Here is a 27,675-nt window from a genome sequence, read left to right as displayed (position 1 = left end):
AGGGCCATGCGAGAGCGCGGCCAGGAGCATCCAGGCTGACCTACTTACAGCACGGGCCCTGGGACTTTCTGGGATTCATCCTCCTGGAGACACGAGGAAGAATTTTAGGGCAGCAGAACCCCGCACGGGGTTGGGATGCTGTCCCAGCCTCCGCCAGGTCCGTGATGCTGGAATCACTGTGACTGCCTCTGAGCGCGCTTGCTGCTGCAAATCGATGCACAGGCTCCATTAACAAACCAAATTGCCACGGATATGCTGCTCATTATATCTCGGGCCTTACGCGTCATTATTTCATTTCAAAGACAGCATTTGTTTTCCCTTCCCTGAATTCACGTCCCCAAAATCTCATTAGGACGTTGTCAGTCGTTGAGATTTGGAGCAAATCGCAGCTTAATCCAAGCTGCCAGGAAAGCCGGCTGTCCTGCAGAAATCCCCTTAAAGTCTCCGTGCAGGAGGGGTGGGGATAATAAAAAGACATCAAATTAGAAGGTGCCAAGGCTCATTTCAGAGGAGAGGACGGGACTGTGGATACTGACAGGGCTGTAATGCAAATCCCCCTTGGAGCACCCAAAGAATCAGCCTAAATGGATTAATGTGAGGACAGAGAAGAAATGACTTCAGTTGTTGCCCTAATTCAATTCCATTTATTTTTATACGGCATCTTCATACAAAGCGTCTCACAGCTGCTTCACCCATCAGAGGAATAATAAAGGAGCACCATTCTGGCCGAGCTGCTCACCAGTACAGGCGTCTCAGCAGGAGGAAGGAACACGACTGCTGGCCTTGAGGATTTGATTTCCCAAATCACCAGGAAATCACATGCCTTCTTTTTTTTTTCTTCTTTTTTCCAATTCCAATATTACTAATTTCCCTAGGCTTTCCTCAAACCATCCTTGTAATATACTGAGGCTGATTCTAATCTCATGCTGCTTTTATAGCACTGTAATTCTGATCTCACACTGGTTTTATACTGGTGCAGTTCCACTTATTTCAACTGAGTAAATTCCTGATTTATGTCAGTGTAAATGACAGCAGAAATAGGCCCACGGTTTTCCCTGGAGCAACGCCTGGCTCCCACCAGGGTGAGGAAGAGGAAGACCAGGTCCTTTGCAATGCAAACAGTGCAGAAAACTGCCATTAAATCACCCCCAGACCCTCACTTTCCAATACACTTTTGCTTTCTGCTAGAAAATGCACTTTATTGTCCAAGTTGGAAATCCACAGAGGAGTGTCGAGGAGCAGAGGCCAGGGTGAGTTGCAGCCCTCCTCCTGCTCCATCCTCAGAGATGCATCTCCCTTCCTTGGGCCCAATTCTTTCCGCAAAGAGTCTGTTGCTTTGGATTAAATTGAAACGTGCACATCCTGTTTGATTTAAAATATCCACAGATAATCCCAGGGAATGAAATGAAAAGACAGGGGTGCAATGGGGCAGCCTGCAGCACGGCCTTTCCCACCCACTAGGAAGCAAGGAGAGCCCGTCTCGGGGCCAGATCACAAGAGGCTTCCTCCACAACAACATGGCAACAGAACTCTAATTAATTTATTTTTTAAGGCTACACGCCGGGGAGCTGATCAATGCTTTGCCTGCAGTTTGGCTTTTTCAGAGTACGTGGCATTTCCTTGATTTATTCTCTGGGATGTGATGGGATGTGACTGGTACCTCACTGGTGTGAGCAGGTGTGGTGCCCGGAGGTAACTCCTGAGCTGCTCCTGCAGCACCTGATCCCCGTTAGACATTAGACAGCCTTGAAAAGCAGCTCGCCTGCAGGCAAGAGGTGATGCTGGAGGGACTCCAGGGCTGTGAGTGTTGGTGTGTGAGGGCTGTACTCCCCAAACCCCCTGCAGACCCCACCAGGCAGGACCACGACTGCTGCAGCCACCTGGAGCTGGGCTCCCCACCCAGGTAAGTCTCATCCTCCCTTAATTCTGCTAACGGAGGAAAAACAGGGCTGCTGGAATTAATGGCTGTGATGGCCACTGAGTGGATTTTCCCCTTGCATTTGCCCTCAGAAAAGAGTGGGGTGGAGATGAAGGCAGGCTGGTGGCCAGCAGGGCTGGGGCCCTTTGCTCCTTTGGTAGCAGGGGCAGGATGTCTTTGCTTGGGTGCCGACCCGGTGCTGGGGATGGGGTCCCTCAGCCTGGCGCTGGCCTCTCCTTCAAACCCTTCTGCTGCTGCTGGCCCTCCTGCCCTGTGCCATTGGGGGAAGCACCAGCACCAAGGGCATCCTGCAGCAGCCTCATGAGGCCCCTGTGCCCTCCCCTGCCCCCCTCCCCCAAATGGACCCAGGAGGAGGAGATTCCCCCACCCAACATCAGCAGAATAAAATATGGCCCTGGCAGTAATCTGATAGAACTCGATGGCAATTTTGGGTGGAGGGGAGGGGAGAACGAGGCATTGAAAAAAGAGGCATTGAAAGTACACTTCCTCTCAGTACATTGCTGGGAAGACCATTAGGAAAACCACTAGATTATTTTTCACATTCTTCAGCGCAAAACTACTGCGTTTTATGACCACTATCAATAACAGCTATCATATTACTAATGCTACAGTTGCCACATATATAATATTTAAATCACATTTGTGGCTGACAGAGACCTATGGATATTCTCGATCCCAACAGGCTATTACAGTTCATATCATGTCTGTCATATAAATATTATGAATCATTTCCCACTATCTTTATGGGGGCTATACTGACATTGTCAAAAAGACTCTGGGTACTGCCAGATAGTGGCTGCATATTTATATACACCTTATGTATATGTATGTGAATGGAGGGAGATTTATACAACAATCAGTAATAAATGCCTATGATAAAGCATATTATCTTCACACTTCGTTTGCAAAGTGCTTTGTATGCAGGGATGGGGGAAAAGGCTAGAGAAGGCTGGAGTGAGTGTCTGGGTCACACCTCCAAGCTCTGGTGCAGGTTATTGGGCTTCTCTGCAATGAGGCTGGTGGTCAGGAGCTGAGGGATGGTCCTGGAGCAGCTCCTGCCTGGGCTAGCAGGGCAGGATGAGCCTCAGCTGGTGCCCACCAGGTGGTCAGGGTGCTGTTGGTCTGCATCAGGTCAGGATTTGGTGTGTGTTTCCCACTTGTTGGATGGGTGATGCTCGATGTGCCTTCCCCGAGGAGCTGTAAGTCTCATCATTCGTGTACTGCATTTCATCTTCCATCAGTTAATGCTTTCTTGGGCTTCCTTAGCAGTCAGGCCCTGGTCAGGGTGAGGAGATGAAATAGAGATCTCCAGGTGTTGTAAGAGGCGGAACCAGGCTTTCTATCTTGAGTCTTTTTGTGAAGCAGTGAAACCACTGTCCCTGCAAACCAGGTGAGACATGTTAAACTCAATCCCCCAGCAAATCACAAGAGAGGCAGCAACCTCCCCTAGGGTTATTCAAGCCAGATCCAGCCCAGGTGCCCTCAGCTCTCTTCCTCAGATCTGTTTAACTGCTGAAGCACTCTATTAAGGTTTGCTCCGTATGCAGAGATGGACAAGACCAAATGCAGTGTTATGGCTTGGAAGTTAACAGGTCTCTAATCAGCATTTAATGTCCTGCTCTGAAGCACGGAAAGCACAGCATGGTGTGTCTGACTGTGCAATGCTTTATTTTATCCGAGGAGCCTCCTAAAGGGGGGACAAACGTGGTGTCACTGCCTGTCCTTGGCATGGGAATGCGGCTCTCCAGTTCCAGCAAATCAAATAAATCATGTGCGTTTCACTTCATAAACAAACATCATCAGCCTGTTAAATGCTGCTGGGAGGAAAAAAAAAAAAAACACAAAGCAGTGGATTTGAATCTGCAGCACTTAAAGAAATGCCTTGTCATTTTGAGTTTTTGCTGGTTTGCATGTGCAGGGCCTGTCCTAGGAGTGGGGGCTCACCTTCTGGAGGCATTTGGGTTCTCAAAGAGGGGTCTGAGGGGGGTCTGACAGGAATGGAGGAGCCTGCTGGCTGGGCTAGGGATGGGCATTCATATACTCAGACTTCGTATTTATTCTTTAATCTGAAATAAAAGACAACCAGGGAGGGAAATGCTGTTATTTTATTTTATCTTTCCCCTGAGGTGCAGGAGGACATGAAACAGTTGGGGATTACAGCAGGCTTTGCTTTTCTCCTGTCAGATAATTTTGGGTTATGGACAAGGCAAACTGAAACTGCTCAAAAATAATAGCTGTGATTTCCAAATCCTGGTCCTGGGCCTGAATCCAAGTTCCCACCTGAATGTCGTCCAAGGTGTCTCATTCCCCCCCCCCAGAACAACTCTGCACCTACATCCCTTGGCCCCAAATATCTCAGGCATGTGCAGAAGGAACAGTCAGAGTGTGGGGCTGGGGGGAGAAGCTGTTCCTTCCCTGACCTGTGATGCAGGAACACTGTGTGTCTCTCTGTCTTGGTCAAAGCCAGCTGGGTGGTGGGATTGCAAGTGGCTTGGGTGAGGGCAGGCAGACCCCAAATCACCCCCCTCATACACCTGCCTTTGTTTGGATCTCAGGTTAAAAGGTATTTGTGTTATCCATGGGCAGGGAGAATGAGAGCCCCTGAAGAGTTTCCCGAGACAATGTGGGACCTTCAAGCACCCCTGTGCCAAGCAGATGCAGAAGCCAACGACCTGCAAAATTGATCCTAACCCCTCTCACCTCGATGATCCAAGTCCTTTGCTAGGAAATACAAAGCTGAGGTTGAGCACAGCATCAGGCAGCCTGGTGGAGCTTATTAAATTAATAGGGCATTAAAGAATTGAGGGGAGGTGGGTGGGTGGTGGTGGGGGGGAAAGGGAAAGAAAAGGTTCATAACATCACAGAAATATCCTTGCTACCTTCTGGCATCTTCAAGAGACTGGAAATGTGGGACTGCATCCAGCTGTCTTCTCTGGGGCAAAATTCCTTTGGCTTCTGTGGGAGGTTTTACCCAAATAAGGGCTGCAGGATCAGACCTGTTGTCACTGCAATTAACATTTCGATCCACATCTAACGCGGACTGTTACAGGCTGGTTAGGGAGAAATTTAATTTGCTCTAAACAGCTTGATGGGAGAGGAGCATGAAATGTCCCAGTTACAGTAATTTCTTGTGTCAGAGCCTACAAAAGGTGGATTTCCGGCCCCGGATCTAACAGTCCCAATACCTGCTGTGACTCTCAAGCGAAGTGTTTTGGGGGATCCCGACCTCTGGGGCTGGGTCCCCCCTTGTGCTATGTGGCAGCAGGAGCTGTTTGCCTCGACTGGCAGCCCAGCTGGTTGCTGTAGGCTTGATCAAAGCGGTAAAGGCCCACACTTACCTTAGGCTGTTAAGGCACCGATGACTCAAATGGCATTCGTGTGGTAGAGGCAGGCGGGAGCTTGAAGCTGCCCCGGCGAGGCCTGGGAGGAGCACTGCCCCCAGATGTGCTTTCCCTTATCAGACACAAGCACCAGCTTCAGTGTGTGTGTCAGGGGAATGATTTCTATGAATTTACTGTCGGTGTTTTGTGTGCAGGTAGCCACGAGATCTGTGATTTTTGCTGTGCCAGCCCGCTCTTAGACTTTGGCCCTGCTTCTGGGACCAGCCCCAACTTTCATTTGTGTCCTCACCCGGTTCCTTTTGGGCCTTTTCTCCCAGGAGTTAATGCAACTCAGCCATAAAAACTGACTTGGAGATGAAACTTGGCATTTAAGGTCCCAGCCCAGGAGCAAATGAAGTTACCAGTTACAAACACACTCCGAAATCTGTTTGGACATGCTGAAATTACAGGAGCAGAGGATAAAAAGGATCCAAGATGTTTTATTTTTTTTTAACTTCTGCAGCAATGTGTGTCAGTTCGCAGCCGCTCACCTCTGATGTGACAGGGGTCGTTTTGGCATTTTTCTTGTCCTTGTCATAATTAATGCTGATGAATTGTGGTGCTCTTGCTCGGGGGGGCCTGCTGGGCACCCCTCATCAAGCAGCCCTCCTGGGAGGAAAGGCAGGGCTGTCCCCAGGCAGATGTACGTAGAATGGGCTGGAGTTGGGAGAAATTGTGTGTTTGGGCCTTTCTTGGGCCTTCCCTCTGTGGATTTAGGTACTATGGTAGTAGGTATGAGGGAAACTGATAAGTGCATGCGGGTGATAGACAGGGACATGGCACTGAGCACGAGATAAGAGGCTGTTGTTATAGGAGGAGGTGCTAGAGTGCTAATATTTATGGCCTAGGAAGCGTTGCCAATTAAAGGATAAATCAGGGTGGGTAGGAGGCTCGGAAGTGCTCCATGGCTGGAGATAATGCTTGGTGGCAGCAGTGTGACTGCACGTCGTGGTGACTTCTGCTTGTGCCAAACCAGCACCCTGTGGTGAGCCTGGCCACATGGGACAGCAGGGGCACCCCGAGACCCCCAGCTGAGACCCCGACCCTGCTGGCCCCAGTGTCACTGGGATGTCCTGTGTGACCTTGCTGCTCTCACTATGGGTGCTGTGGCCCTCAAGAGTGAGGGGCCCTATGGTGTTTGCGATGTTTCATATGTCAGAGGGGTGCTTGGGTCCATGGAGTCACTAATGTGCCACCCTGAAAGGCCCAGGACCATTTAGGGAGGCTGGAGGCAGGGGGGTGGCCAGGGCCCCCTGCCCAGTGGCTGCGGAGTGCCCCCCTGACAGGACCCCTGAGATCACCCAGCAGCACCTGAAGGCACAGCCCTCATTTTATTTTTCCTTTCCCCCACATCACTTTTTAAACTTATTTCCTTTTTTCTCCACATCACCTGCTTTTAATATTTTTTCCCACATCACTTTTAATTTCTTTTCCATGTCACTTTTTAAACTTTTTTCCCCTTTCTCTCATTTTTAAGTTTTCCTTTTCCCCACATCACTTTTTTCTTTTACCCACATCCCTTTTAATTTTCCCTTTTTAAAGCATCACTTTTCCCCCTCTTCTTGTACATCCCCTTCTTTTAATTTTTCTTCTTTCCCATCACTTTTTATTCTTTTTTCCTTCCAAATCTTTTTCGTTTTTTTCCCATCGCTTTTTTCCTTTTCCTCCTGCATTCCTTTTTCTTTTCTTTTTATCCCATCGCTTTTTTCCTTTCCCCTACATCTTTCTTTTAATTTTTTTCCCCTTCACTTCTATTTTTCCTCCCCCCCCACATCCCTTTTTCCTTTTCCCCTTTTCCTATCACTCCGCATTATTTCCTTTTCCCCCGCATCCATTTTTCTTTTAATTTTTCCCCACTGCTTTTCTTTTTTTTTCCTTCTCCCCCCCCCCTTTTCCTTTCCCCCCCCCCCCCCAAACCCCCTTCTCCTTTAATTTCCCTTCTCCCCCCCCCTCTCCAACCCCCCCCCCCCTCCATCTCCCCTCCCACCACTTCATTTTCCCGTCCCTCGCCCCCGACCCCCCCGGCGCGGGGCGGCGCTGCGCTGCGCGGGGCGGGCGCTGCGGGGCGGTCGCGGCGCTCGCTCCCCCCCCTGCGCGGGCCCCGGCGCGGAGCCGAGCCGTTCCGTGCCGAGCCGAGCCGTGCCGCGGAGTTACATTGTTGGGACTTTGCACCAAACTCGCGCCGCCGCCGCCTCGGCTGCGCGCCCTGCCGCCGGTGCGGGGCTGAGCCTTCCTCCTCCTCCCCCTCCTCCTCCTCCCTTGGGTGTTTTTTCTTTTTTTTTTTCCCCCCTCTCCCCTCCCTCCCTTCCCCCTTTCGCTTTGATTTCGCTCCCCGCCCCTGCGCTGTGTGTTTTCCACCAAGCCCCTTGGCATGAGTTAGGCACCAGCGATGGACACCAAACACTTCCTGCCGCTGGGTGAGTTTGGGGCCGAAAAGCTCCTCCATTCCTACCGCGGGGCGAGGGGGGGGGAGGACTTAAAAAAAAAAAAAAAAAAAAAAAAAAAAATTTAAATAAAAACATTAAAAAGAAGAGACCGAGCTGCCCCCTCCTTCGCTTCCCCTCCGGTGTCAGCTGCGGGGCTGCGCGCTCGCCTCCGCGGCGTGCTTGCTGCTCGTTTGTTTTGTTCTCATCCTTATTTAATTTTTTGTTGTTTTTATTTTTTTTTTTTTGGTGAGGCGCAGCCGGGGGGCGGCGGGCCCCGAGCCGAGCCGGGCTGGGCGAGGGGCGCCGGGCACAAGCGGGATTTTCAAACGGGGCAGCGGGAGCGGGGCAGCCCCCTCCCCACTGCCCCGGGCTGCTGCTGCGGGGGGGGGGGGGGGGGCTGGCAGCTCGCTGCCTTGGCTTTATTTTTTTTTTTTTGCTCGTTTCTCCCGGATTTTCTCTTTATTATCCCCTCCCAAGCCCCCCTTTTCTCCCCGGGGTGCGCAGTCGAGCTGGGGGCAGCACCAGCAGGGTCCTGCATCGTCCCTCGCCGCTGGCGCGCTTGGGACCCTGCACGTTTTTCTTTATTTTTTTTTTTCCTTTTTCTTCCCTGCTTCTTTTTTCTTTTTAAGCTAACATTTTGAACCCCGTTTCCAGTCAGAGGTTGCCATCGTTCGGGTGACTTGAGTCAAGTCGTGGCTTGCAGGGGCGATTGCCTCCCTGTGCCTGGCTTTTGGGAGAAGTGAGATTGCAGAGCTCGCTGCTCGGGGAGGGGGAAGAAGAAAGTTTTAGCGAAGTTGCCTGGCGCCAAGCCCTTGGCGAGGAGGAAGAGGGGGCTGATCCTGCCCCCTCTGCCACTGCTCAGCCCAAGACCCCCAGCCACCGTCCTGACACCCCCCTGGCCCGTGCCGGGGCTCCTCTGGGCTTTAAACCTGTGCACGAGCTTTGTTAGTGTGTGGTTGTTGTTTTGGGTGGTTGTTGCTTTTTCTTTTTCCTTCCCTCTGAAGAACTGCAGTTTTAGTTGGTCCTTTCTAAGCGCAGCATAAACACATGGAACCAGGGGCTGGCCCCTGCCCTCCTGGCATGTCGGGGGCTTCGGCAGGGAGAGCCCGGCTCCACAGGCTGGTGGGGAGCCGTGTCGTCGTCCCCCCCCCCCAAATTGTGGCTATAGGGAGACCCTCATCGGTCTGGCTGTGAGATGGGGAAATGGAGCTGTGTTGACTTATCCTAAGTTGTTGTTCGGGCTCAAAGCATCTCACCTGCAGTCCTGCTGTTAGGGTCAGACGCGTTTGGGCTGGGTCAAACACAGGTGCCTGGAATGATCCCAAACACACCCCCCCGAGCAGAAATCACCTGTCCCTGGCCACACTTGGGGGTGGCTGCCTTAACTATTTACACCTCTTTCCAGTCTCTGGTGGAAGAGAGAGCCCCCAGCCTGTGCTGGTGGGGGCAGGATGAGGCCCTGCCTATCTGCTCACCTTTTCTTCCGCACCTGAGCGCTGGTGCGCCGCGGATGCTGGCTCTTGTGCTGTGCTCTTAGTCATGCTGGCTTTGCCGGGGGAGGTGAGGGGGAGCGTGTGTCACCTTGCTGCCGTCTCAGGGAGGGATCCCTCGCGCTGGTGCGGATGAAAACCCAGCGATTTGTCCGCTCGCCTAGCGGCGTGTGCGTGCGCCCGGTGGGGAGAGGGGGAGGCAGCCGAGCGCACCGAGCTGCTGGGGGGGGGGGGGGGGGAGCACCCAGGCAGCTGCCCCAGGACAGCTGGGGGTGCTTGGCTTGGCTTTGCTGGCTTGGGAGAGGATTCAGCAGCTCGTGGGAGCTGATTGAAGTGTGTGCAATGGGGGCCTGTGTCTGCTGTGTGTTTGTGCTGCTGCGGGAACGACGCGCGAACTTTATCTGCAGGCCTTTGGTCAAGCGTTGCTTATAAAAAAAAAAAAAAAAAATCGGCTTTGGTTTACGGCCGGGGGATCCTGCAGGTTTGGGAGGGGAGGACTCTGGTGCTGCTTCGAGCATGGGAGGCAGGCATGGCCTGGCAGCAGGCAGGCAGCTAGTGAGGGTGTCTGGAGCTGGCGGGGCCCCGCTGCCTGCAGGAGGGTGGCTCAGACCCCGCTCCTGGCTCCGCAGGGCACCAGTGGTTTTTCCAGCCCCGTTGGGACTGTGGTGGCTGGAGCTGGCGTGCCCAAGACAAGGGACGGAGGGGGGGGATCTCCGGGCTCGTGCTGGTGGTGTGTTCCTGCACGCTGGCACAGGCCTGAGATGGGGAACTGGAGCAAAACAGTGCTGCCCCATCAAAATCTCAGCTCAGTTTGGCCTAAAAAGGATAACCGCGTGGAGGATCCTGGCCAAGCCCTGCCCTTGGTTAGACTCAGATAACCCCGCTGATGTCATGGGTGGAAACGTGGCCAGCGCCGGGCACTTTTAATAGTAGTATCTCATTTTCCTGCTGGTCTCGGGAGCGGGTGGCAGATGCCAGGCAGAGGCTCCGGCGGGGACGGCGTGTCCCCAGGCACCTCCTGCGCTGGGAGCCGTCGCCCTGCGGCTCTGCGCACCGTGGTCTGCACAATCCCACTATTGCTCCCTTCTCCTCTGTGCCTGCTCCCAGGAAAGGGGGGGGGGGGGTCCTGTGATGGGCAGGGGGAACCCTCCCTGGCTCAGCTTCCTTCCTTCACCCTGCTGTGGCCGGGGGGAGCCTGGGTGCTGTGCAAAACCCAGGGCGGATCGGGGGTGCCTGGGCCGAGACCTCGGTGCGATCCCCCATCCTGCTCCTTTTAGCTGCAGGAATTTATGGCAGGTGAGCAAATCCGTAGGGAGGAAAGAACAGGAACGGTGCAGAAAGCACCACGGTTTGCACGAGCATCCCGTCTGGGCAGGAGGAATCCCCTGCCCCATGCCTGCAGGGTGCTGAGCGGGGCTGCGAGGGTCCCCGAGGGAGCAGGAGGGTGAGGACGGCCGCTTTCTGGTCTCTTGCTGAAGCACTGAGCAGGGCTCGACCTCTCCCAAGTGACACATGCAAAACAAGCTGGGAAGGAATTTTTGTCTTTATCAGGATCTCGGCTGTGACAGTTAAATAAATCCTCGGAGGGTCCGTGAATTTACTCCGCCTCGTCCTGCTGTGTTTGAGAGAGCATTTGTTCTCCTTGTGTTTAGGGCATTTTATTTATTTAAAAGGGAGCGGGGGAGAAAGCCGCAGAATTTTAGTTATTCATTACAAATATTATTATTGGCATTTTGCTCCTGTGGGGGGGGGGGGGGGGGGGTTCAAGGGGGGGAATCAAAACATTTCACTGGAAAATACACCCTGCCTTCGTCCCACCCACATCTTGAAGGCGAAAATAAATATTTATTTTCGCAACGGGTTACAAACCTTTTCGTTGCAGTATTGTTTTCTGGGAGCAGGGGTGGATTCCCATATGCCAGAGTCCTGCCGCACAGCTGAATATCTTCTTTTTATGGTTTTTTCCTTTCTTTTTGTTGTTGATGGTTAAGAAAAACAGCGGAGCTGTCGGCGCCGTGGGGCAGGGGCTTGGGTTTTGGGCCATGCCTCGTGTCACAGTGTGCTCGGTGCTCTGAGCATCCCCGTGTCTTGGGGGGTGCACGGTGTTCCCACGAGGCTCTAGATGGCCTGAAATCATGGAATGGTTCCTGCTATAAATGTCCTGAGCCTCTGCTGCCAGAGGTGCTGGGGTAACAGGAGGTGGTGGCGATGCCAAGTGGGTCCCTGCCACCAGCCTGGTGTAACCAAAGCTGCCTCGAAATCGCTGCCGGTGAAGCGCCAGCTCTTGCAGGGCCGTTCCCTGGGAGCTGGGTAACCTAATTGGGCTCTAATTAATCCTGATGGCTGGCTCCGAGCCCCAGCGCCTCTCCCCGTGTCGCAGCCATCGTCGCCTCCCTCAGAGCTGGGTCTTTCCCTGCGGTGCCGCTGGGCAGGGGGGTGCTCGGCGGAGCAGGATCCGGCCCGGCAGCTCCGTAATTGCTTCCTAAAAGGCCCAGGTGGGCTCTCCCAAGTCAGCCCAACTACAAAGCGATAGGGGAGGCAGCCTGGGTGGTTTTATTTTAATTGATTTTGTCAGGAGTAGCTGTGTTTTATTACGTTTAAAGACTAGACTCCGGGATAACTTTGAACGTTTGACACGCACACAAAAAGCAGCTTTCTGACGTTTCCCTCTTTGCTTGTCTCTTATTTTATTTCTCTTCTCCTCCTCCTCAAAGCGAAGCGTGTGCCTGGAGGGAGGACGGGAGGAGGGAGGAGTGGTTGTGTCTGTCCAAAGGCTGCTCAAACATCAAGGCAGCGCGAAGCAGACGAAATAATATTGCAAATAAGGATTTAAAAAGCCCTACAGAAGGATTCCCGCACATGCCAGCCGGCTCAAACTGCTCGAAGATTTTCAGACAGACGCAATTTAGCCTCGGAAAATGCCCTCTCGTTGTAATGGAAACTGGCTGTGGGAACTTGTCTTTTCTGAGAGTGCTTTGCTCAGAATAAAGCAAAGGAAGTCAGCGAAACAACCTGAGTTTTTATTTTGGGAAGAGAGCGTTTCAAAATGGAGGGTGTTTTCTGAAATAAACAGGGAACGACAGCTCCTGTACGAGAAAGGGAAGAAAGAGTTCAAATTCGGCCCAGACGCTGCTCTCCTCCTTTGAAATCTTGTTTAACGTGGAGTTAAAAAATAATCCTGTTCAAACAGACCGCTCATAAGCATGAAATGTGTTTGTTTTTTTTATTGTGATCGACAATAAAAGTTTCAAGGTTGCAGCTTGGGGCTGTGCTCCTGCCCCCGGCCCCGTTTGTGCCCTGGGAGCGTGTCCTGGGAGCGGGCTGGGAAACTGAGGCAGGCCCTGGGGACTGGCTGCTGCCCCCGAGTGAGGAGGAATTGGGATTGTGGGGCTTTTTGAGGGTTTTGACACTCGTGGGGATGCCATCGGGGGGTGCTCGTGTGGTCACTTGAAGGTCCCAGCTCTCGGAAGCCAAACCAAGCTGCTTTTTGGGCTGGGAGTAAAGAAAAGCCTCTGCTGGTGATTTGTGTGCGGGCTGGGCGCTCGAAAGCAGTGCGTAAAGAAGAAACACCCCAAATCTTGGTCTTAAGAAGCATCCAGAGCAGGGCTCACGTCCCTTCTTCTCCACTCTTCTCCCAGTAGTGCCCCCGCTGCCCTCCTCCTGTGCGCAACTTCCCTGTGCCCGCTTTTGCGCTGTTGGTGGTGGAAGAATTGACTTTGGTGACCGTTGTGGTGAGATGCCCGCGAGATGATCTGGGCCTGCCGGGGGCTCTCCAAGCCCTGGCGGTGCTGGGTCCATGGGGCGGGTTTCCCGTTGTGTTGTCTGAGTATTTGAGTTGGGGGTCCCGGCTGAACCGTGACCCCTTCGTCGCGTTGAATCGCGTGCGAGATCGCTGCGAGATCGCTGCGGGGCGAGGAGGTGAGAGGTGCAGCAGTGCTGGTATTTGTGACCAATAAAATGGTAACGGGATTCCCATCTGGTCGTTGCTTCTCGTGGCCTCCTCTTTTGCAGAGTTTTGGCTTTCTTTGGCTTTTACAGACTTTTTTTTAAAAAAAAAAAAAAAAAAAGGGAAGCAGGGCAGAGGGAGGTGAGGGGTGCCCCCGGAGCCCCGCTGCCTGCTTGCCTGGAGGTTTACAGCCCCGCTGAGCTCCGGAGCAAATCTTTTGTGCTGGGGCTGCCAGGAACGCATTAGGGATGGATGCCCCGTCTAGTTTCAGCTGGCTGTGTGGCTCTCAGCGCCGAGGCAGAGCCATTTGATTATTGTTTTTCCATTTTTGGCCGACGAGTAAGCGCTGGAAAGTTTTCGCTGTGAACTCTGTGGGCTGCCGCGATACAATTTCGCTGTGGGCAGCGCGTCTCCTACGTACCCATTACCGAGACGGAATGAGGCAATGTCAGCGGTGAAGCAAGAGCGGAAGGAGCGGGGCAGACGGGCTGGCACGGGCGAGCCGAGATGCGTAAGGAGATGCGGAGGTGACGGCGGGAGGCGGGCAGGCTGCGCCCGTGCGGCGGCGGAGACTTGCTCTGAGAGCGGTGGTGGAGGAAGGAAGGAGCAGGGCGATGGAGCGGCAGGAGAGGCCCTGGGGGAAGCTCACAGGGCCGGGGAAGCTGCAACAGATCTGGGGGACTGGTGCAGGCGGCTTGCGGGCGCTGTGGCTTTACCATCCTGCGGCGTGGGGACCCGCGGTTGGGTGGAGGCTCCTGCAAAATGGCACTGAGAGAGAGGCCCCCTTTCCCCACCAGTGCTGGAACACCCCATCCTTTCCCCCCTTCTCCTTTTGGAGCCCCGTTTCTGGCAGAGGAGAGGCTTTATCAGGCAGGGGAAGCTGTGGGCTCAGCCCCCCGGCAGAGGAGCAGTGGCCCCTAACATGGCTCTGCAGGGCCTGGCTGGCAGTAGATAACGGTGTATCAGCAGCAGGTCGTGCTTGCTCACACCATGGTGGGGTCGTGCACGGTGTTGGGGTTGCTTTTGGAGCCTCCATCCCCTCCTGGCAAGCTGTGGGGCCGGTGGCTCAGAGCTGGGACCCTCCGGGGACACCCGGTCCCTGTGAGGGTGCAGGGAGCTGGGGCGAGTTGGAAGGCGCTGTCTCGGAGCGCTGCACCTGCAGAGCCAGCCCTCCCTTTTGACCTGCACTTGTTCGAGTGTGACTTTCAATTGATCATAAAAACCCAGCGTGAGTCGCAGCGCTTCTGCCCTCCAGCCTGCCGGGCTCCGTCTCTCTGCGCTCGCGTAGCGTGAGGGAGAATTGCCCTCCCGTTCATCCTCCTAATTCCTGATGGGGAACCACTTCTTCCAGGGTCTGCTCCCCCCCCCCCCCCTTGATTTGTAATACGTTAGAGATAGTCACTTAGCATTTTAATTTAATTTTCTCTCTGCTTTTTGATTTTTTTTATTAAAACGTTTCAACGCAAGCCGCCAGGGTGGGGAGGGAGGGAGGTGCAGCTCCCTGCTCCATCCCCGCGCAGCCCCCGTGTGCGTGCGTGTGGCTCACAGACAGTGAAATTGCACCCTAGAGTTATAAAGCAATTGTCTAGCTCAGCAGCAGAATGAGCATGAAATGGTGCAGAAAGCAACTAAATAAAATTGGGTAAGGCAGATGCATGAAAATAACGACATCTCTATACCATAGTCAGGCGCGCTCTCTCTCTCTTGCACACGCAGATAAACTTTTATAACAGACTTAGCATTTATTTTCCTAGAAACTCTTCTGAAATGGAAACGCGTTGGTTTGCCGTGAGCCCCCCTGCCCTCTCCCTCGCCTTGGGAAAGGTGTCGCTGGGGCCGCCGGGCTGTGCGGCCCCCTCTCCTCCCCGCCGCCTTCCCAGTCCCCTCCTGCTTTTCCCTTTTCTGTTTCCCGAGCAGGATTTTTATGCTCAGTCAAACACGGAAACGATAACCTTTGCAACTTCATTGCCCTTCTGCGGCAGCGCAGGGCTCGGGGAGCGCTGCGAGCGGGTGGCTCCCGGCGGTCACCTGCCCAGTGCGGTGGAAAAGAGCCCAGGAGCATCTCTCCAGGCTCATTCTCGGGCTGTCTCTTCTGATTTCCTCCCTGGGCTGGGTGGAGGCAGCCTGAGGGGGTGGCACTGTGCGGGTGTTGTGTGGGGCTGGGGGACCTGTGTCTCCCTGCAGAAATTTTCCCCGCGGCAGCGTTGTGCTGGGTATGGCTGCGTGGGTGCAGAGCTGGGTTAAAAACACCCCAAATTGGAGGTCTGGACGCGTGGGATCTGTCCCTAACTGTCTGCCCCCGTGCTTCCCCTTCTCCCGAGCTTGGTGCTGCCTTCCCTGCTCGCAGGGTCTGTCTCGCTCCGTGCTCAGACGCTGCCCCGGAGCCTTTAACCTCCGCAGAGGCACGTTCCCCCCCATTAGCTCCTGGGAAGCTGATATGTTTCCTGACATTGTCTGACATCTCGCTCCTCCTGTGCCTGCCGAGATTCCTCCCAGGGTGGAAACAAGCTGCTAATCTTCCCACCCAAGAGGCCCTTTACGTGAGATTAAGGCTGCGTCCCCACCTGCCTGCGAACCCGTTCCCTCTCCGCGGGGGAAGTTCAGTCCATCCTTCAAAATTCAGTGCAGCCTTTTGCTGCTGCCAGCGCTCCGACTACGAGCATCCTGCTTGGACGCGATGTCCCCAGGGTCCAAACGTGGCACCGAGGGATGCGTGTGCTCCTGCTCTGCTGGAGGAGGCTTCCCCGCAAGCGCTGCTGCGGTGGGGTGCCGAGGCTGCGCCCCGATTTTGCTACAGGGAAGTGCAGGCTTGCAGAAATCCGTCTGCAGGCATCCATCAGGCCCGGTGTGAAAGGTTAAAGAAATCCAGAGGAAACAGAGCGGTGAGCCTGAGAGAAAGGGGTTTCCTGTACCTCCCCGGGCCACCCAGGCTCCCTTCCTGTTAGGGTAAACCTGTCGGAAGGCGAAACTTTCTGCACACCTAAGCAAGTTGCGGGCTGTTGGCCGCGCATCCTGCGGCATTAATGCTTTGTGCCTCTCCCCGGGCGGTTACGGGATGCCTGGCAGCTTTGGGGGAGCATCGAGGTGCTCGACCCCGTGGCAGGGAGCGGAGCTGTGGGATGTGATGCTGGTGCTGAAAGCCGTCCTGCCACCCGTCAGCCCTAAATCCCTTGTCCTAGCAAAGTGTGCCCAGAGCCGCATTAGGACCAGAGGTCGTCACCGCTGGGGGAAGAGGTCAGGCTGCGGGGACAATTACCTGCAGGCCCCCGTTTAAGCACTTAGGAAGGCTTAGCTGTGATCCCTGCCCGAGATAGCCTGGCCCCAGGCCAGCTGATACCTATTGTTTGCAAAGTCGGAGACTTTATCCAAACACGCGCCCAAAGCCGGCTCAGAGCATCTGATGGGGGGCAGCGGCGTCTTGCTGCGAGAGATACGGCAACGCAGCGCCCTGCCTGCGGGTTTCCCTGCTGCTTGTAGGGTCGGGAGACGCGGATTTAATCCGTGAGGGTTTTCGGCTGTTGCTTTTCCCATCGCTGCTGCTTGCCCTGGTGGGCCGGGTGCTGTGCCATGGGAGCGGGGCATGGAAAACCGGCGCCGGTTTCTGCAGCGAGGTTTCAAGGCCTCCAGGTGTGTGCAGGAGATGTTGCAGGGCAGGGATTTCTCGCAGCCAGCCCCGGGTGGCAGATAGCAGCGCCTGTGGGCGGGGAGGCTGCACCTCGCCTCCCCAAATCTCCCCGAACCCCAGCTGATTTATGCCTCCTCCAGCTCCCCTTCTTGGCACCAGGGCATTTGTCCCATGTCCCTTGCTGTCACCAATTTCCCTGGGTGACCTGGTGCAAGTCCCCTGGCTGGGCTTGTCCCCACTGCTCTGCTGTAAGGTTTTGGGAGCAGAGAGACTTCGGTGTGGAGGGCAGGATCTGGCCCTGGGTGGGAATTCCTGGGCTCAGGAATTTTTTTAATTCCCTGGCTGGGAATGAAAGCCCTGCACGGGGAGGGAAGCTTCAGCTGGCGAGGGGGAAGCCGGCCAGCTCCCTGCCTGAACGTACGTCGCAAATTAATAATAGAAGTGACTCTACCAAAAAAAAAAAAATAGCATGTTGGCCTGTCTTGTAGTTATCAGCGGGGAAATCACGGGCACGCGAGGGCTTGCAAACAAGTGGTTTAATCCACAGCCCTATTTCAGAACCAGGGGAAGGAGCCCCCCTCCGTGGGGCTGGGGGCTGCGGGGTCCCCTGGCGGGGTCAGCGCTCGGCATCGAGGGGGCTGGGGGTCCCGTCGCCGTGCCTGAGGTCTGGGATTTTTTGTAGTTTGCTGACTTTGTTATTAGGACAATAACGCGGCTGGGCCGGGGGAGCAGGAGCTTGTCGTTACCGTCTCAGAATGGCGTTGAAGCGCTCGGCGTGACAGCTCGGTATGGGGACGAAACGTTTTCCAAAATTTCAGCGCCTGTTTTGCTGTGGAAAGGTGAAATCCTGAGTGCACCTTGAAGGAGCGCTGGGAGAAGGATTTTTCCATCCGAGCTCTTGGCCCTGTCAGTAGCTGCAGAAGAGGAATGTTATAAGGGGCTATTCATCACTGCAATTATTTTATTAAGAGTACACAGTGTGCTTGGGAGCTGGAAGAGATGGAGCTTTGGGATGTTTTCAGCATTATAAATACTGCTTGATTACATCACCCGGCTTTTAAAAAATGGTATGTGTAGCCCTGGCGAAAGAGGACTCGCAGACAACCTCGGAGAGCGGAGCTGCCTGCGTGCTGCCGGCCCCGCATCCCGGCAGGAGCAGCGGGGAGCGGCGCTTTGGGGCTCCCAGCCCACCTGTGTCGTGTGGATCCCCCAAAATCCGGCTCTGGGCACACGCAGAGGCTGCAGCGGGGACCCCGGGCTGCTCTCCGCCAACCACATCGCACAGCTCACCCCGCGGTTGGGCCGAGAGCTGCCCTCCTCCCTTTGCTCTCCTGCAGCGTGGCCTGAAAAGCTGAACCCTCTGCGCTGGGCAGGGGGTGGGCACTGAGCTGCAGCATCCATATCAATGGGAACCCTGCCTCTAAAGCTTAAAAGGAAGCTTGGCTGCTGCTTTTTCCCTCTCCCATACGCTGCTTTTGCCTCCTGTCTCGGACACCTGCGTGTCGGAGGGGGGTTTCTCCCAGCATCTTCATCCTTCTTCTTTGTGCTTTTTCCCCTGCTTTTGTTGTGCCTGTTTTCCTCTGCAAGTTGCGGCTCCCGTTTGTTAGGGGAGGGCCTCTTGAAGCCTGGAGCTGTTGTGGGGTCACCAAAACGGGTTTCCAGCAGTTTCAGCAAACCCAAGCAGCCACCCTCGCTCCGGCGCCGTGTATCCCAGGGGAACTGATCCTGCAGCGGGGACGGGGCACGCTCCCCAGCAGGACCAGGGGCTTGCAGGGCACGCAGCACGCTGCCCGGAGCGCCACTAGCACAAGCTGTAGGATGCTGGTGCCAGCTCCAGGCCCCCTTTTTCCCTCTCCCATCTCCGGGTAAGGCAGGCTTTTCCTCCAGCCCCGGCACTCGTTGCAGAAAGGCTCCATTCAGCTCCGAGGGCACGGGGCCAGCCTGGGAGGGATGGCGATGCCGGGGGGCGCGGGGCTGATCCTGCACCCCGCTGTGCCCCTTCGGAGCAGCTCGGCGCGGGGCAGGCATCGCGGGCAGGGTTTTTTTGGGGCACACCTTTGCCTGCGAGCCGAGCGGCTTCCCCGTGCCTCCCATCTCAGGAGCTGGGCCGTCAATGGAAGCGGTTCGAGGGTGAGAAGTTCCAAATGTGAAAGCCTTTATTGCTGGGTAGAGCTAGGTTTGTTTTGTTTATCATCCATTTACTTGCCTTTGGAGGCATGCCCAGATTTCTCCAATTTTGTGCGTGTGGATGTGTGATTTATTAGGACTCAGGGTTTTTTTCTTTTTTTTCTTTTCTGCTTTAATTTCACTTCCTCAAACTGACAGGCCCCTCGAACAAACTTCTTTTGGATGATTTCCTCTATCGTTCGAAAGGGATGCCTAAAAATACAGAGAAAACGCTGCGGCACGGGCGACGATCAAGAAAACACACGCTTTGCTGCTGTGACAAGCACCGTCGGTAACAGCGAGAGCTCGGGGGCTAAAAAATCCCCAGAGGTTTCACTTCGAGGTACCTGGGGCTTCAGACAGCCCGTCAGGGACCGCTGGCTCCGCTCGCTTCTCCGACCAGCCCGTGCACACTCGGGCACGTTCGTGGCTTTCCGCATGCGAGCGGCCCATTAAAATAGCCGAGCGTGTCTAAAGCTCTGCCAGCTCGCAGCTTTGGTTTCCTCTCCTCGGTTTGATCTGTTCCGCAGCACTCGGGAAGAAGTGGAGGGGGGGGGAAAAAAACAAAAAAAAAGATCCACTTAGGAAACCCTGGGAAACGTAATCGCAGCCTCCGGAAAGCGGGGAGGAGGCAGGCGAGGGGCAGAGCACCTGTGGCAGCTCCGAGCTCTGTCTGCTGCTGCTTTTGTTCTGCTGGGGATTTTTTTTTACGAGCTGGATTTCGCAACGGAGCCCTTGCTTTCGAAATAAAGAGCCGGGTTTTGCCTGGGCGTTCTCCGGGCTGGGCCCTGGGTGTGCTGGCGGCGGGGGGGCCCCCACAGCAGGGTTTAGGGGTGCAGGAGCAGGGGGGGGACCTTCAGACGTGCTCCGTCACCTCGGTGCCTGGCAGCGAAGAGGCTGCGATGAAGGAAAACTTCCTTTCCCCCTGTCCGGACTATAAAAGCGTGAGAGAGGGAGAAAGAGAGAGAGTTCCCCCAGGGATCGGCGGTGATAAAAAGCCTCTCCTTTGAAAGGCGCCGAGAGAGAAGCAGTGTGGCTAATCCTCCAAGGGAAGAAAGGGAGAACATCCCGCTGCCACGGGGACGGAGGGTGCAGGGGATGGGGCACGTCCTGCGGGAGCAGAGCTGAGGATTTGGGACGGGATGGATGGGGTTGGGGGGCTGGGGTGGGGGCACGGCTCTGCTGCCTCCCCCCTCCTTGCTCAGCCGTGGCAGGAGAGCTCTCGGCCAGACACGCACAAATTTTCTGTCCCCTTTTACCCTTGGCCCTGGGGTTGGAGAAGAGTGGGACGGGGAGGCGCAGCCCTGTGCGAGGACGGGTGTTTGTCCCCGGGACGGGCACCCGAGGGACTAACGCAGCTCCTGGTGGCTTTTTTCCCAGTGACGCGGGGAGGTTCCCAGCGTAAGGCTGGGAACGGGGTTTTGTGGGCTGGCTTGGCCCTGGAGGATCTGGGATGGAAGGAGCTGGTGGTAGCGTGGCCTGCTGCGGTGCTGCGGCTTTTCCCAGGCTGGCTTTTTTTTTTTTTTTTTTTTGCAGTCCCTCCCGTTCCCACGGGGACACGTGGCAGAGCTCCCACTGCTGCACGGGAGCACCGAGGTGGGGGCTTTGGGGCTGCCCCCCAGCACCCGGGGTGCCAGAGACACCCTGGGCTCATTGCAGGGGCCGAGAGGACACGGGACGTGCCGAGCATCCCTGGGGACCAGGCTGGGCGAGGAGCACCGTGCCCTGCCCGCACCCCTACAGCACAACCTCCCTCCTGCCCTGGCAGGGTGAAGGCTGGGGGGCTCGGGGGGGCTGCCCGTCTTTCCACAGCCCTTTTTTCCCCCGTCGTCATTTCCTTGGTGCCGACCAGGCGTGGTGCTGAGCCGCTCCGTCACCCGGTCAGCGATGGGCGGTGGAGGCTGCGCCGCCGATCCCGCGCCCGCTCGGCCTCCCGGTCGTCTTTATTGTCGCTGTGGTTGATGATTTATTTCGGGCGGCATCCGCCCCGCCTCGTGACTTGGTTGGGGAAAAAAAAAAGAAAAATAGAGCAAACACAAGGGCAGTGCTGCGAGCCGGGGGTTCCCTTCCCTGCGCCCCCAGCCCCCTGGGTGCGAGCAGCGGGGCTGCCCCGGGGGTTTTGCAGAGGGCTGGGGTGAAGGCAGGCACCAGCCCTGCGGTGGGCAGCCCTGTCTGAGCTGGGAGAGCGGCTCAGCGGGGTCGGGTGGGCGGTGGGGTGGCAGCAGCCGTACGTTGTGCCGGGGAGCACGACTGCCACTGCCATCGGTGGGTTTGGAGGTGGCGGAGATTGGTCTGCTGGCTGACGGCTAGCTGCGCCTGCTGGAAGTGGGGAACGACAGCCCACGGCCAGTGAAATCCTCGTTATACTGGATTTAGGGAGTTTCTGCTTAATAAAAAAAAAAAAACCACCAAACCCAGATAAAAGTAGAACGTGACCCCGGGAAGGAAGGCTGCGATGGGTGGTGGCGTGGGCTGAGCTCTCGCCCGGCCCTGCTGCCCTTTCGGATGGGGGCACGGGGCAGGCTCAGCACCTGCACGGTGTCGGAAATCAGGTCCTTGCTGAGAGCTGGGGAGCGGAGCCTGGCTGCTGCTCGCAGGGCTGCAGCTTCGGTGCGACCTTCTTTGTAAGCTGGGCTTTGAATCAGCAGCCCGGGCGAGCCCTGGCAGCATGCGGACAGTGCCACGCTCCCGCACCTGCGCCGGGTTGCGCTCGCTTTGCTTCCGGACGGGGATTTTGGAGAGCATCGGCAGCCTCCTGCTGTCGGAGAATCGCGCGGGGCTGACCGGCGGGCGAGGACAGAGCGTCCTTGTGTGCCGGGAGCCTTTGAGGAACTGGGTGTTAGACAGCGCGTATCGCCTCTCAGGGGCACCTCCTGCCAGCCCGCCCTGCCCAGCTGCTCCTCGCGCTAGCGGTGGCAAAGCGGGGCTGAGGTTTCGCGGGTCAGCCTGGGCTGGTACAGCCCGCAGCCCTTCGTGCCCTGTCCCTTTGGCGAAGCCCACCGCCCTTTGTTCGTACACAGAGGGAGCGGGTGACTCACAAACCCTCGGATGGAAAGGGGATCGGGAAATTAGCTCACGGCTCTTGTGAAAGACCGAAGCCAACTCGATACCTATAATTAAAGCGGGTGTCAAGGAATGAAGTGCAAATTCCTCCGTGGGCATATCACTGGGAGGGAAAGCAGCGCCTGCCGGCTGCCCTGGCTCCCTCCGGGAGGACGCGGGGCTGCCAGGGGACAGGGCTGGGTGTCCCCTGCGGCAGGAACGAGCCGATGCGGGTGGCATCAGGCACCAGCCTGGTCCTGTCCCCGGCCGTGCTTTGGCCAGCGTGAAGCTTGGGGGCTGCTTGGTGCCCTGTGGGGTGGCTCTGCCCCGGGCAGAAAAGCAATGGCTCGGGCAGCGTGCCCCTTGTCCACCCGGTCTGGTTTGCTCCATCCTCGCCCTCACTGTTAGGGTTGCACTCGGTGATCGTCGAGGTCTTTTCCAACCTGAATGGTTCTGTGACGCTGTGATTGCCCTCGTTACATTTATTGTTTGCTCCTATTGCCGCTTCTTTTCCTCTGTTCTGGGGCATGGCCAGGGCCAGGGCATCCTTCTGAAGACGTCGGTGCTGTGCCAGGAGCTGTGGCAGGGGGGGGCTGGGGAGAGCCAGGATCCTGCTGCGGCCCCGAAGGTGCTGGGCAGCCCTGCAGAGCTGTGCGACGGAGCCGTCCTGAGCAGCATCCGGGGTTGGTTTTCCCCCTCTCCAGCCCAAACACGCCTCTGAGGGGAAGAGCTCCTGCTTCAGGCGGGGAAACTGAGGCACGGGGTAGCGTTACTTATTCAGATTGACTGCAGAGCACACGCAGTGGTTCCAGCTCTTGCACCGGCCCCATCTTTTGCAGCCCCTCCTGCCTGCAGCCCCTGGCCTCGTGACAAGGACACGGAGCACGGCGGGGTCCCGCGGGTGCTGCTGCGGCTCTCACCCGGCGCAGTGCCCCTGCTCGGTCCCCGCAGCCACCAAATGGCAAATCTGCTGAGCAGACGGAAAAAGAAAAAAGAAAAAAAAAAAAACACCCAACCCAGTCGTACAAGGAAGAAATGCTGGTGTGTCCTGGGTGGATTAGTCGAGACTCCTCGCCGGATTCCTCCGAAGGGAGGTGCTCGCGCTGGAAGCCGGCCACCAGCCGGGCCTGCCGCATTTTTCCTGGATTCTCTTACCATTTGGGGACTGAACTTTTGTCTGAAAAAATACGTATTTTTAACTTGGTTGTGTCTGAAAGCGCGGCGTGGCTTTGGGCCGCTCGGCTTTGTCCTGGCCCGGTGTGCGCCCAGAGGGATGAGGTGGGAGGTTGGGGCCGGATCCTGGTGCCCAGCCCAAGGTCAGGAAGCGAGAGAAGGAAAGGTTTGCTCTGACCCAAAAACAGGAGTGGGAGAGGTTGCCTCCTGCTCGGTCCCATCGCCCGAAATGCGCAGCAGGAGAGTGGAGCAGCTGCACTGGGCGTGTCAGAGGGCAAAAGCAGCAGCGGTGGAGACGTGAGCGAGAAAATGCGGTGTGAAGACAGGGAAAAAAAGAAGGAGAGGGGATAAATATTTCAGAAAGTCTTGCAGCCCCCGACACGCGGGACTGATGGACGCAGATACACGATTGCCTTGGAAACAGCCGCCGGAGCGCGAGCCGTTTCTATCTCCAGGTGCCTTTTTCCATCCCAGCTGCTGCAGGGCACCTGCAGCCGCCCTCAGCTCGCTCCCTCCCGGGGCTGGGCTCCGGCTGCAGCCCGAGCAGAGCCAGCAGCTCCTGCACCGGGCCCGGCTCAGCCTTTAGGGCGATAATTTGGGGTTTGGGGCTGGTTTCGAGCTCCGCAGGGCAGCGCTGAGCTGCGTTATAAGGTTGCCGTGCTCTGCGGGGCCGCTAGCTCGCTTCCCCCGCGCGGGGCCGGGGCCTGCCCAAGCCAGCGGGACAATCCGGGCTGTGTTTTCCTAATTCAAACAAATAAAACAACCCCATCCGCGGCGTTATTTACAGTACGCGCCGGGGAAGAGTCAAGCTGAATATTGTTTCCTCGCCGAGTTTTTCCCTTTGTGGCTCACACACGAGTTTGTTGTTGTTGGCCGGCTCCGGCGGCCCCGCTCTCGCGTGCCGGGCTGCTGCCGGCCGCCCCGGGGAGCCGGCGCGGGGTGCTCGGCGCTGGGCTCCGGTGGCACGTGCGGGTCAGTTCCTTTGCAAGGTGCTCGGGGAGCACCCTGGGTGCTGTGCGGAGGGGCAACGGGTGGTTTCCCATCGGTGTCGCCCGCAGCATCCCTCCCGCGGGGCCGTGCCCTGGCCCGGAGGCATCGCTCCTGTGCGGGGTCTGAGACCTTGCAGCGCCTGGTGGTGTGGGTGGTTCATTGGGGGCTGTGGTTTTGGGGAGGGGAGCGGCGTGCTTTGGGTATCGTGAGGGGAGATGTGGACCCAGGGTGGTGGGAGGAAGGCGGCTGCTCGTCCCCTGCCCGTGGGGTTTGCTCCCCCGGAGCATGGGGAGCTTTGGGCAGCGCTCGGCACGCACCCGCGATGACCAAGAAGGCCATGGCTTCCAGCTGGGCTTAGAGGCTAAAGTCTAGCTAATGAGTTAATGGCAATTAATTAACTCCAGGGCACTTTACACATATTAACTAATTGTTTTGCTGGGAGCAAGGTCCGTACAATTACCCCACCTGACAGGCTGAGGGGTGGAGGAGCCGCGCGCCCGCAGAACCGAGGTGCATGAACATCAGGGCCGCGACGCGAGCCGGGGGCTAATCCTGCTCCTGCTGATGTGGTGAGCAGTCCCCCGGGGTTGGGGAACAGCAGGTTCAGCTCCAAACGCGGGCTTGTAGGTGCTTCTCACGCAAACAGCACCCCGTGGCCTTTGGAGCCCGAGCATCTCCCTGCCTGCTCCGTCCCTATGAAGGTTTTAGGGGGGAGGCAGCTGCAGCTGCGATGCTCGCGGTGACAGCCGGGCGTGCGCCTGCAGGCTGGTGGCTTCGCTCTCCAGAGGCGCATGAGCGATGGCTGCGGTGCGCTCCGAGCGCCGGAGAGGAGCCCTCGTGCTCTTTGCTGGGTCGTAGTAGGTGGCAGCAGTGGCTGTGTGGGTCCGTTTCTTTTTATATCCCCCTGGACGGAACAGTTTGGCCCTGGGGTGGCGCCGGTTTGTTTGTTTATTCACTTATTTTGGTGGCCTGAGAAGTTTGTAGAAAGGTTGCAAATGGCAGCTCGTTGCCCTGCCTGTTTGGGGAGGGAAGGGATTAAATCTCAGAGGCCCATTGTGCGAGCGGAGCTAATTTTAGGTCTCTGATCTTAAAATAGATGAAAGGAAAAAAAAAAAAAATCAGGCTTTTCCCCCGGGGCCGAGAGAAAACAGTCTGCTGAGGTCGGCTGACCACCTGCGAGGTGGCCCCAAGGAAGGGATGCAGCCGATGCCAGCCAAAGTCAACACGGGGGAGGTGAGGGCTGCTCGTGGCCGGCGGCTGCGCCGCGAGGGACGTGCGGCGGGGAGCAGCGTGGGAACAGGGCAGGAATTAACCCCGAGGCTGTAGTGCCTGGGGAGGCTGCGGTGCTGGGCCCCGCTGAGGACCACGGGGCGTTAGGGAGCGTCCCGGAGCTGCTGTCCCCTGCCCGGGGAGAGGCTCCTGCAGGGCTGACCCCAGGCTCCGTTTTGGTGTCCTTGTCCCCAGCCGAGGAGCAGCGTCCTCTCGACGGGCCGGCTCCGCGGAGGCTGGAAACCATTTCATGGTGGGCTAGTCCTCCTGTGAGCAAATATTCTGGCTGTATTAAAATGCTTGGGATTTTCTAGCGAGTTTGAAGCTCTCCGAGCAGTGCCAAGAAAAATTCAGCAGCCTCCAAAAACATCTTTCCCGGAGGATTATTTGTTCCTTTTGCCAGAAGGATGGAGGAAAAGCTGGTGGATTCAGGTGACTCAGCCCAGTGTGACCGGCTGGTGCCGTCCCGTCCCATCCCATCCCATCCTGTCCCATCTCGTCCCATCCTGGCAACTTGCTACCACGCCGTGCAGGTGACTTTGCCAGGGTCCCCTCTCCGCTGGCATCCCTGGAGGAGGCTCAGCAGAGGCTGACAGCAAGCAGGGCATCTTGAAAACATCCCGCGAGCTTGTCAGCACTTCGTAATCTCCTTTCTCCCTTCTCCCCAGGAAACCTCTTGCAAAGGTGTTGACAAATTCGGAGGATATTGCAGCCCAGCCAGCGCGTGAGCTGCTCATGAGCCGTGGCGCGGGGCCGTGCGCTCGGTCCCCCCGTGCAGCTCACCTGTGCGAGCTCCTAGGGCTGGAAACCTGCTCCTAGGGACAGAGCTGGAACTATTCTGGCCGTTCTCCTAACAACAAAACCAGAGAACGTTGCGAGCTGCTTTGCAAACCGACAGGGGTAGCAAAAATGCGAGGCATGCGTTCAGGCAGCACGTCGGTCCCTGGGTGTTTCTGCGGGGAAGAAATCTGCCCGATTCCATTTTCTTCTGGTTAAAACCTCTTTTGTGACCCTCCCCATCCCCACTTTTCAATAGAAGTATAACTTTCAGCAGCTCACGCTGTAGGTGGATGTTTGGATTTGGAGGTGTTTTTCCATATGCTTCCCATAGCTTCCCTCACAGATTTTGCGCAGGGGATGGGAGAGAGAGGTAGGCTGCCTTAATATCATATGATAAAACAAAATTAGCTCCACTTTACATAAATTGAAAGCACCAGAGCATGTTAGGCCTGGGGAAGGCTTGCTGGGGGTTTCTTAACCCTCCTTCCCTCTGCTGAAGGGAGGGGAAGCAGAACTGGGGGTGCTGGGGGAGCCGAAGCCCCCGGCCGGGACGCTCCTTGCACGCTGCCCTGTGCCTGCAGCGGGGGAATTCCAACCTGCGGCGGGGAATTTGGGTCAGAGGTGCTCTCGGTACAAGGAATATGGTCTAATTGGGGCCTTTCGTGTTGTTTGGTTTTATTTTTTTTAAAGGGACTTCTGTAGGCAGGGCTGGAAGAAGAGCCTGGTGGGAAGGTGGTCACATCCTGACCGTCCTTAACTGGTCAGGGCTGATGGAGAACAGGTCGCCAGCTGGGGATGTGTTTGTGCCCTGCCGGGAAGGGTGAAGTGGGCAGAGCCCCAAGCCCCCGGCATCCCCTGCAAGCCTGTGAGCTGGTGTGGGTCAGGGACGCCTCCGGGCTGGGAGCTGGAGGTATTAAAATGCCAACCCGTGGGAAAAGAGTTGGCATCCCGATAGCTGGGAGCGCGGGTTCCTGCCGGCGGCGCTGGGATTTCATCGCTGCTCCTGCATTGCTCCTGCCCCGCTGGGAGGAGGTGGCAGCCCCAGGGTGCCAGGGCAGGAGGCAGGGATGGAAGCGGAGGCAGGGGTGGAAGTGTAGCTGATAAAAGCACCGTGGGGGCACGTGGGGGGCTCGGGGGGCTCCCCACACCTTGCCCATGCAAGTAGCAGCTGGACTGGGGCTGTGCCACCGAGCGTCCCGTTCCCCTGTTCCCGTAAACGCAGGGCTCGCTTGTGCGCAGAGCTGTGGGAAGGGGTGGGTACGTGGCAGATTTTCCTTGTAAATAGCCCAGAAAAGGAGCTTTTATGCAGAAACACGTTAGTTGTTGTCTGCTGTCTTAGTCAACGTACCGCAGCCTCTTAAAAACTGTTTGTTTTCATCCCTGACATTAATGCGTGGTCTAAAATAAGAGCTGCAATTTCCAGACACTTTTGCTACTAGTGATAGGCAG

At 56.6% G+C, this 27,675-nt stretch overlaps 1 protein-coding gene across 1 annotated transcript in view; it reads left to right on the top strand.

Annotated features, from left to right (window-relative positions):
- The first annotated feature begins 7,347 nt into the window (after positions 1-7,347).
- The window catches only part of RXRA (retinoid X receptor alpha), a 97,488-nt gene continuing 77,160 nt past the window's right edge, over positions 7,348-27,675 (top strand). Inside the window, exon 1 of the mRNA XM_035555200.2 lies at positions 7,348-7,736. Within this exon, the coding sequence (XP_035411093.1) occupies positions 7,709-7,736 (28 nt within the window). The 5' untranslated portion in view covers positions 7,348-7,708. The remainder of the gene's footprint in view (positions 7,737-27,675) is intronic.

Source organism: Cygnus atratus, chromosome 19 (genome assembly GCF_013377495.2).
Source record: "Cygnus atratus isolate AKBS03 ecotype Queensland, Australia chromosome 19, CAtr_DNAZoo_HiC_assembly, whole genome shotgun sequence".
Lineage (NCBI taxonomy): Eukaryota > Metazoa > Chordata > Aves > Anseriformes > Anatidae > Cygnus > Cygnus atratus.
Note: the sequence above shows the minus strand (reverse complement) of the source record. Positions and strands in the feature narration are given on the sequence as shown.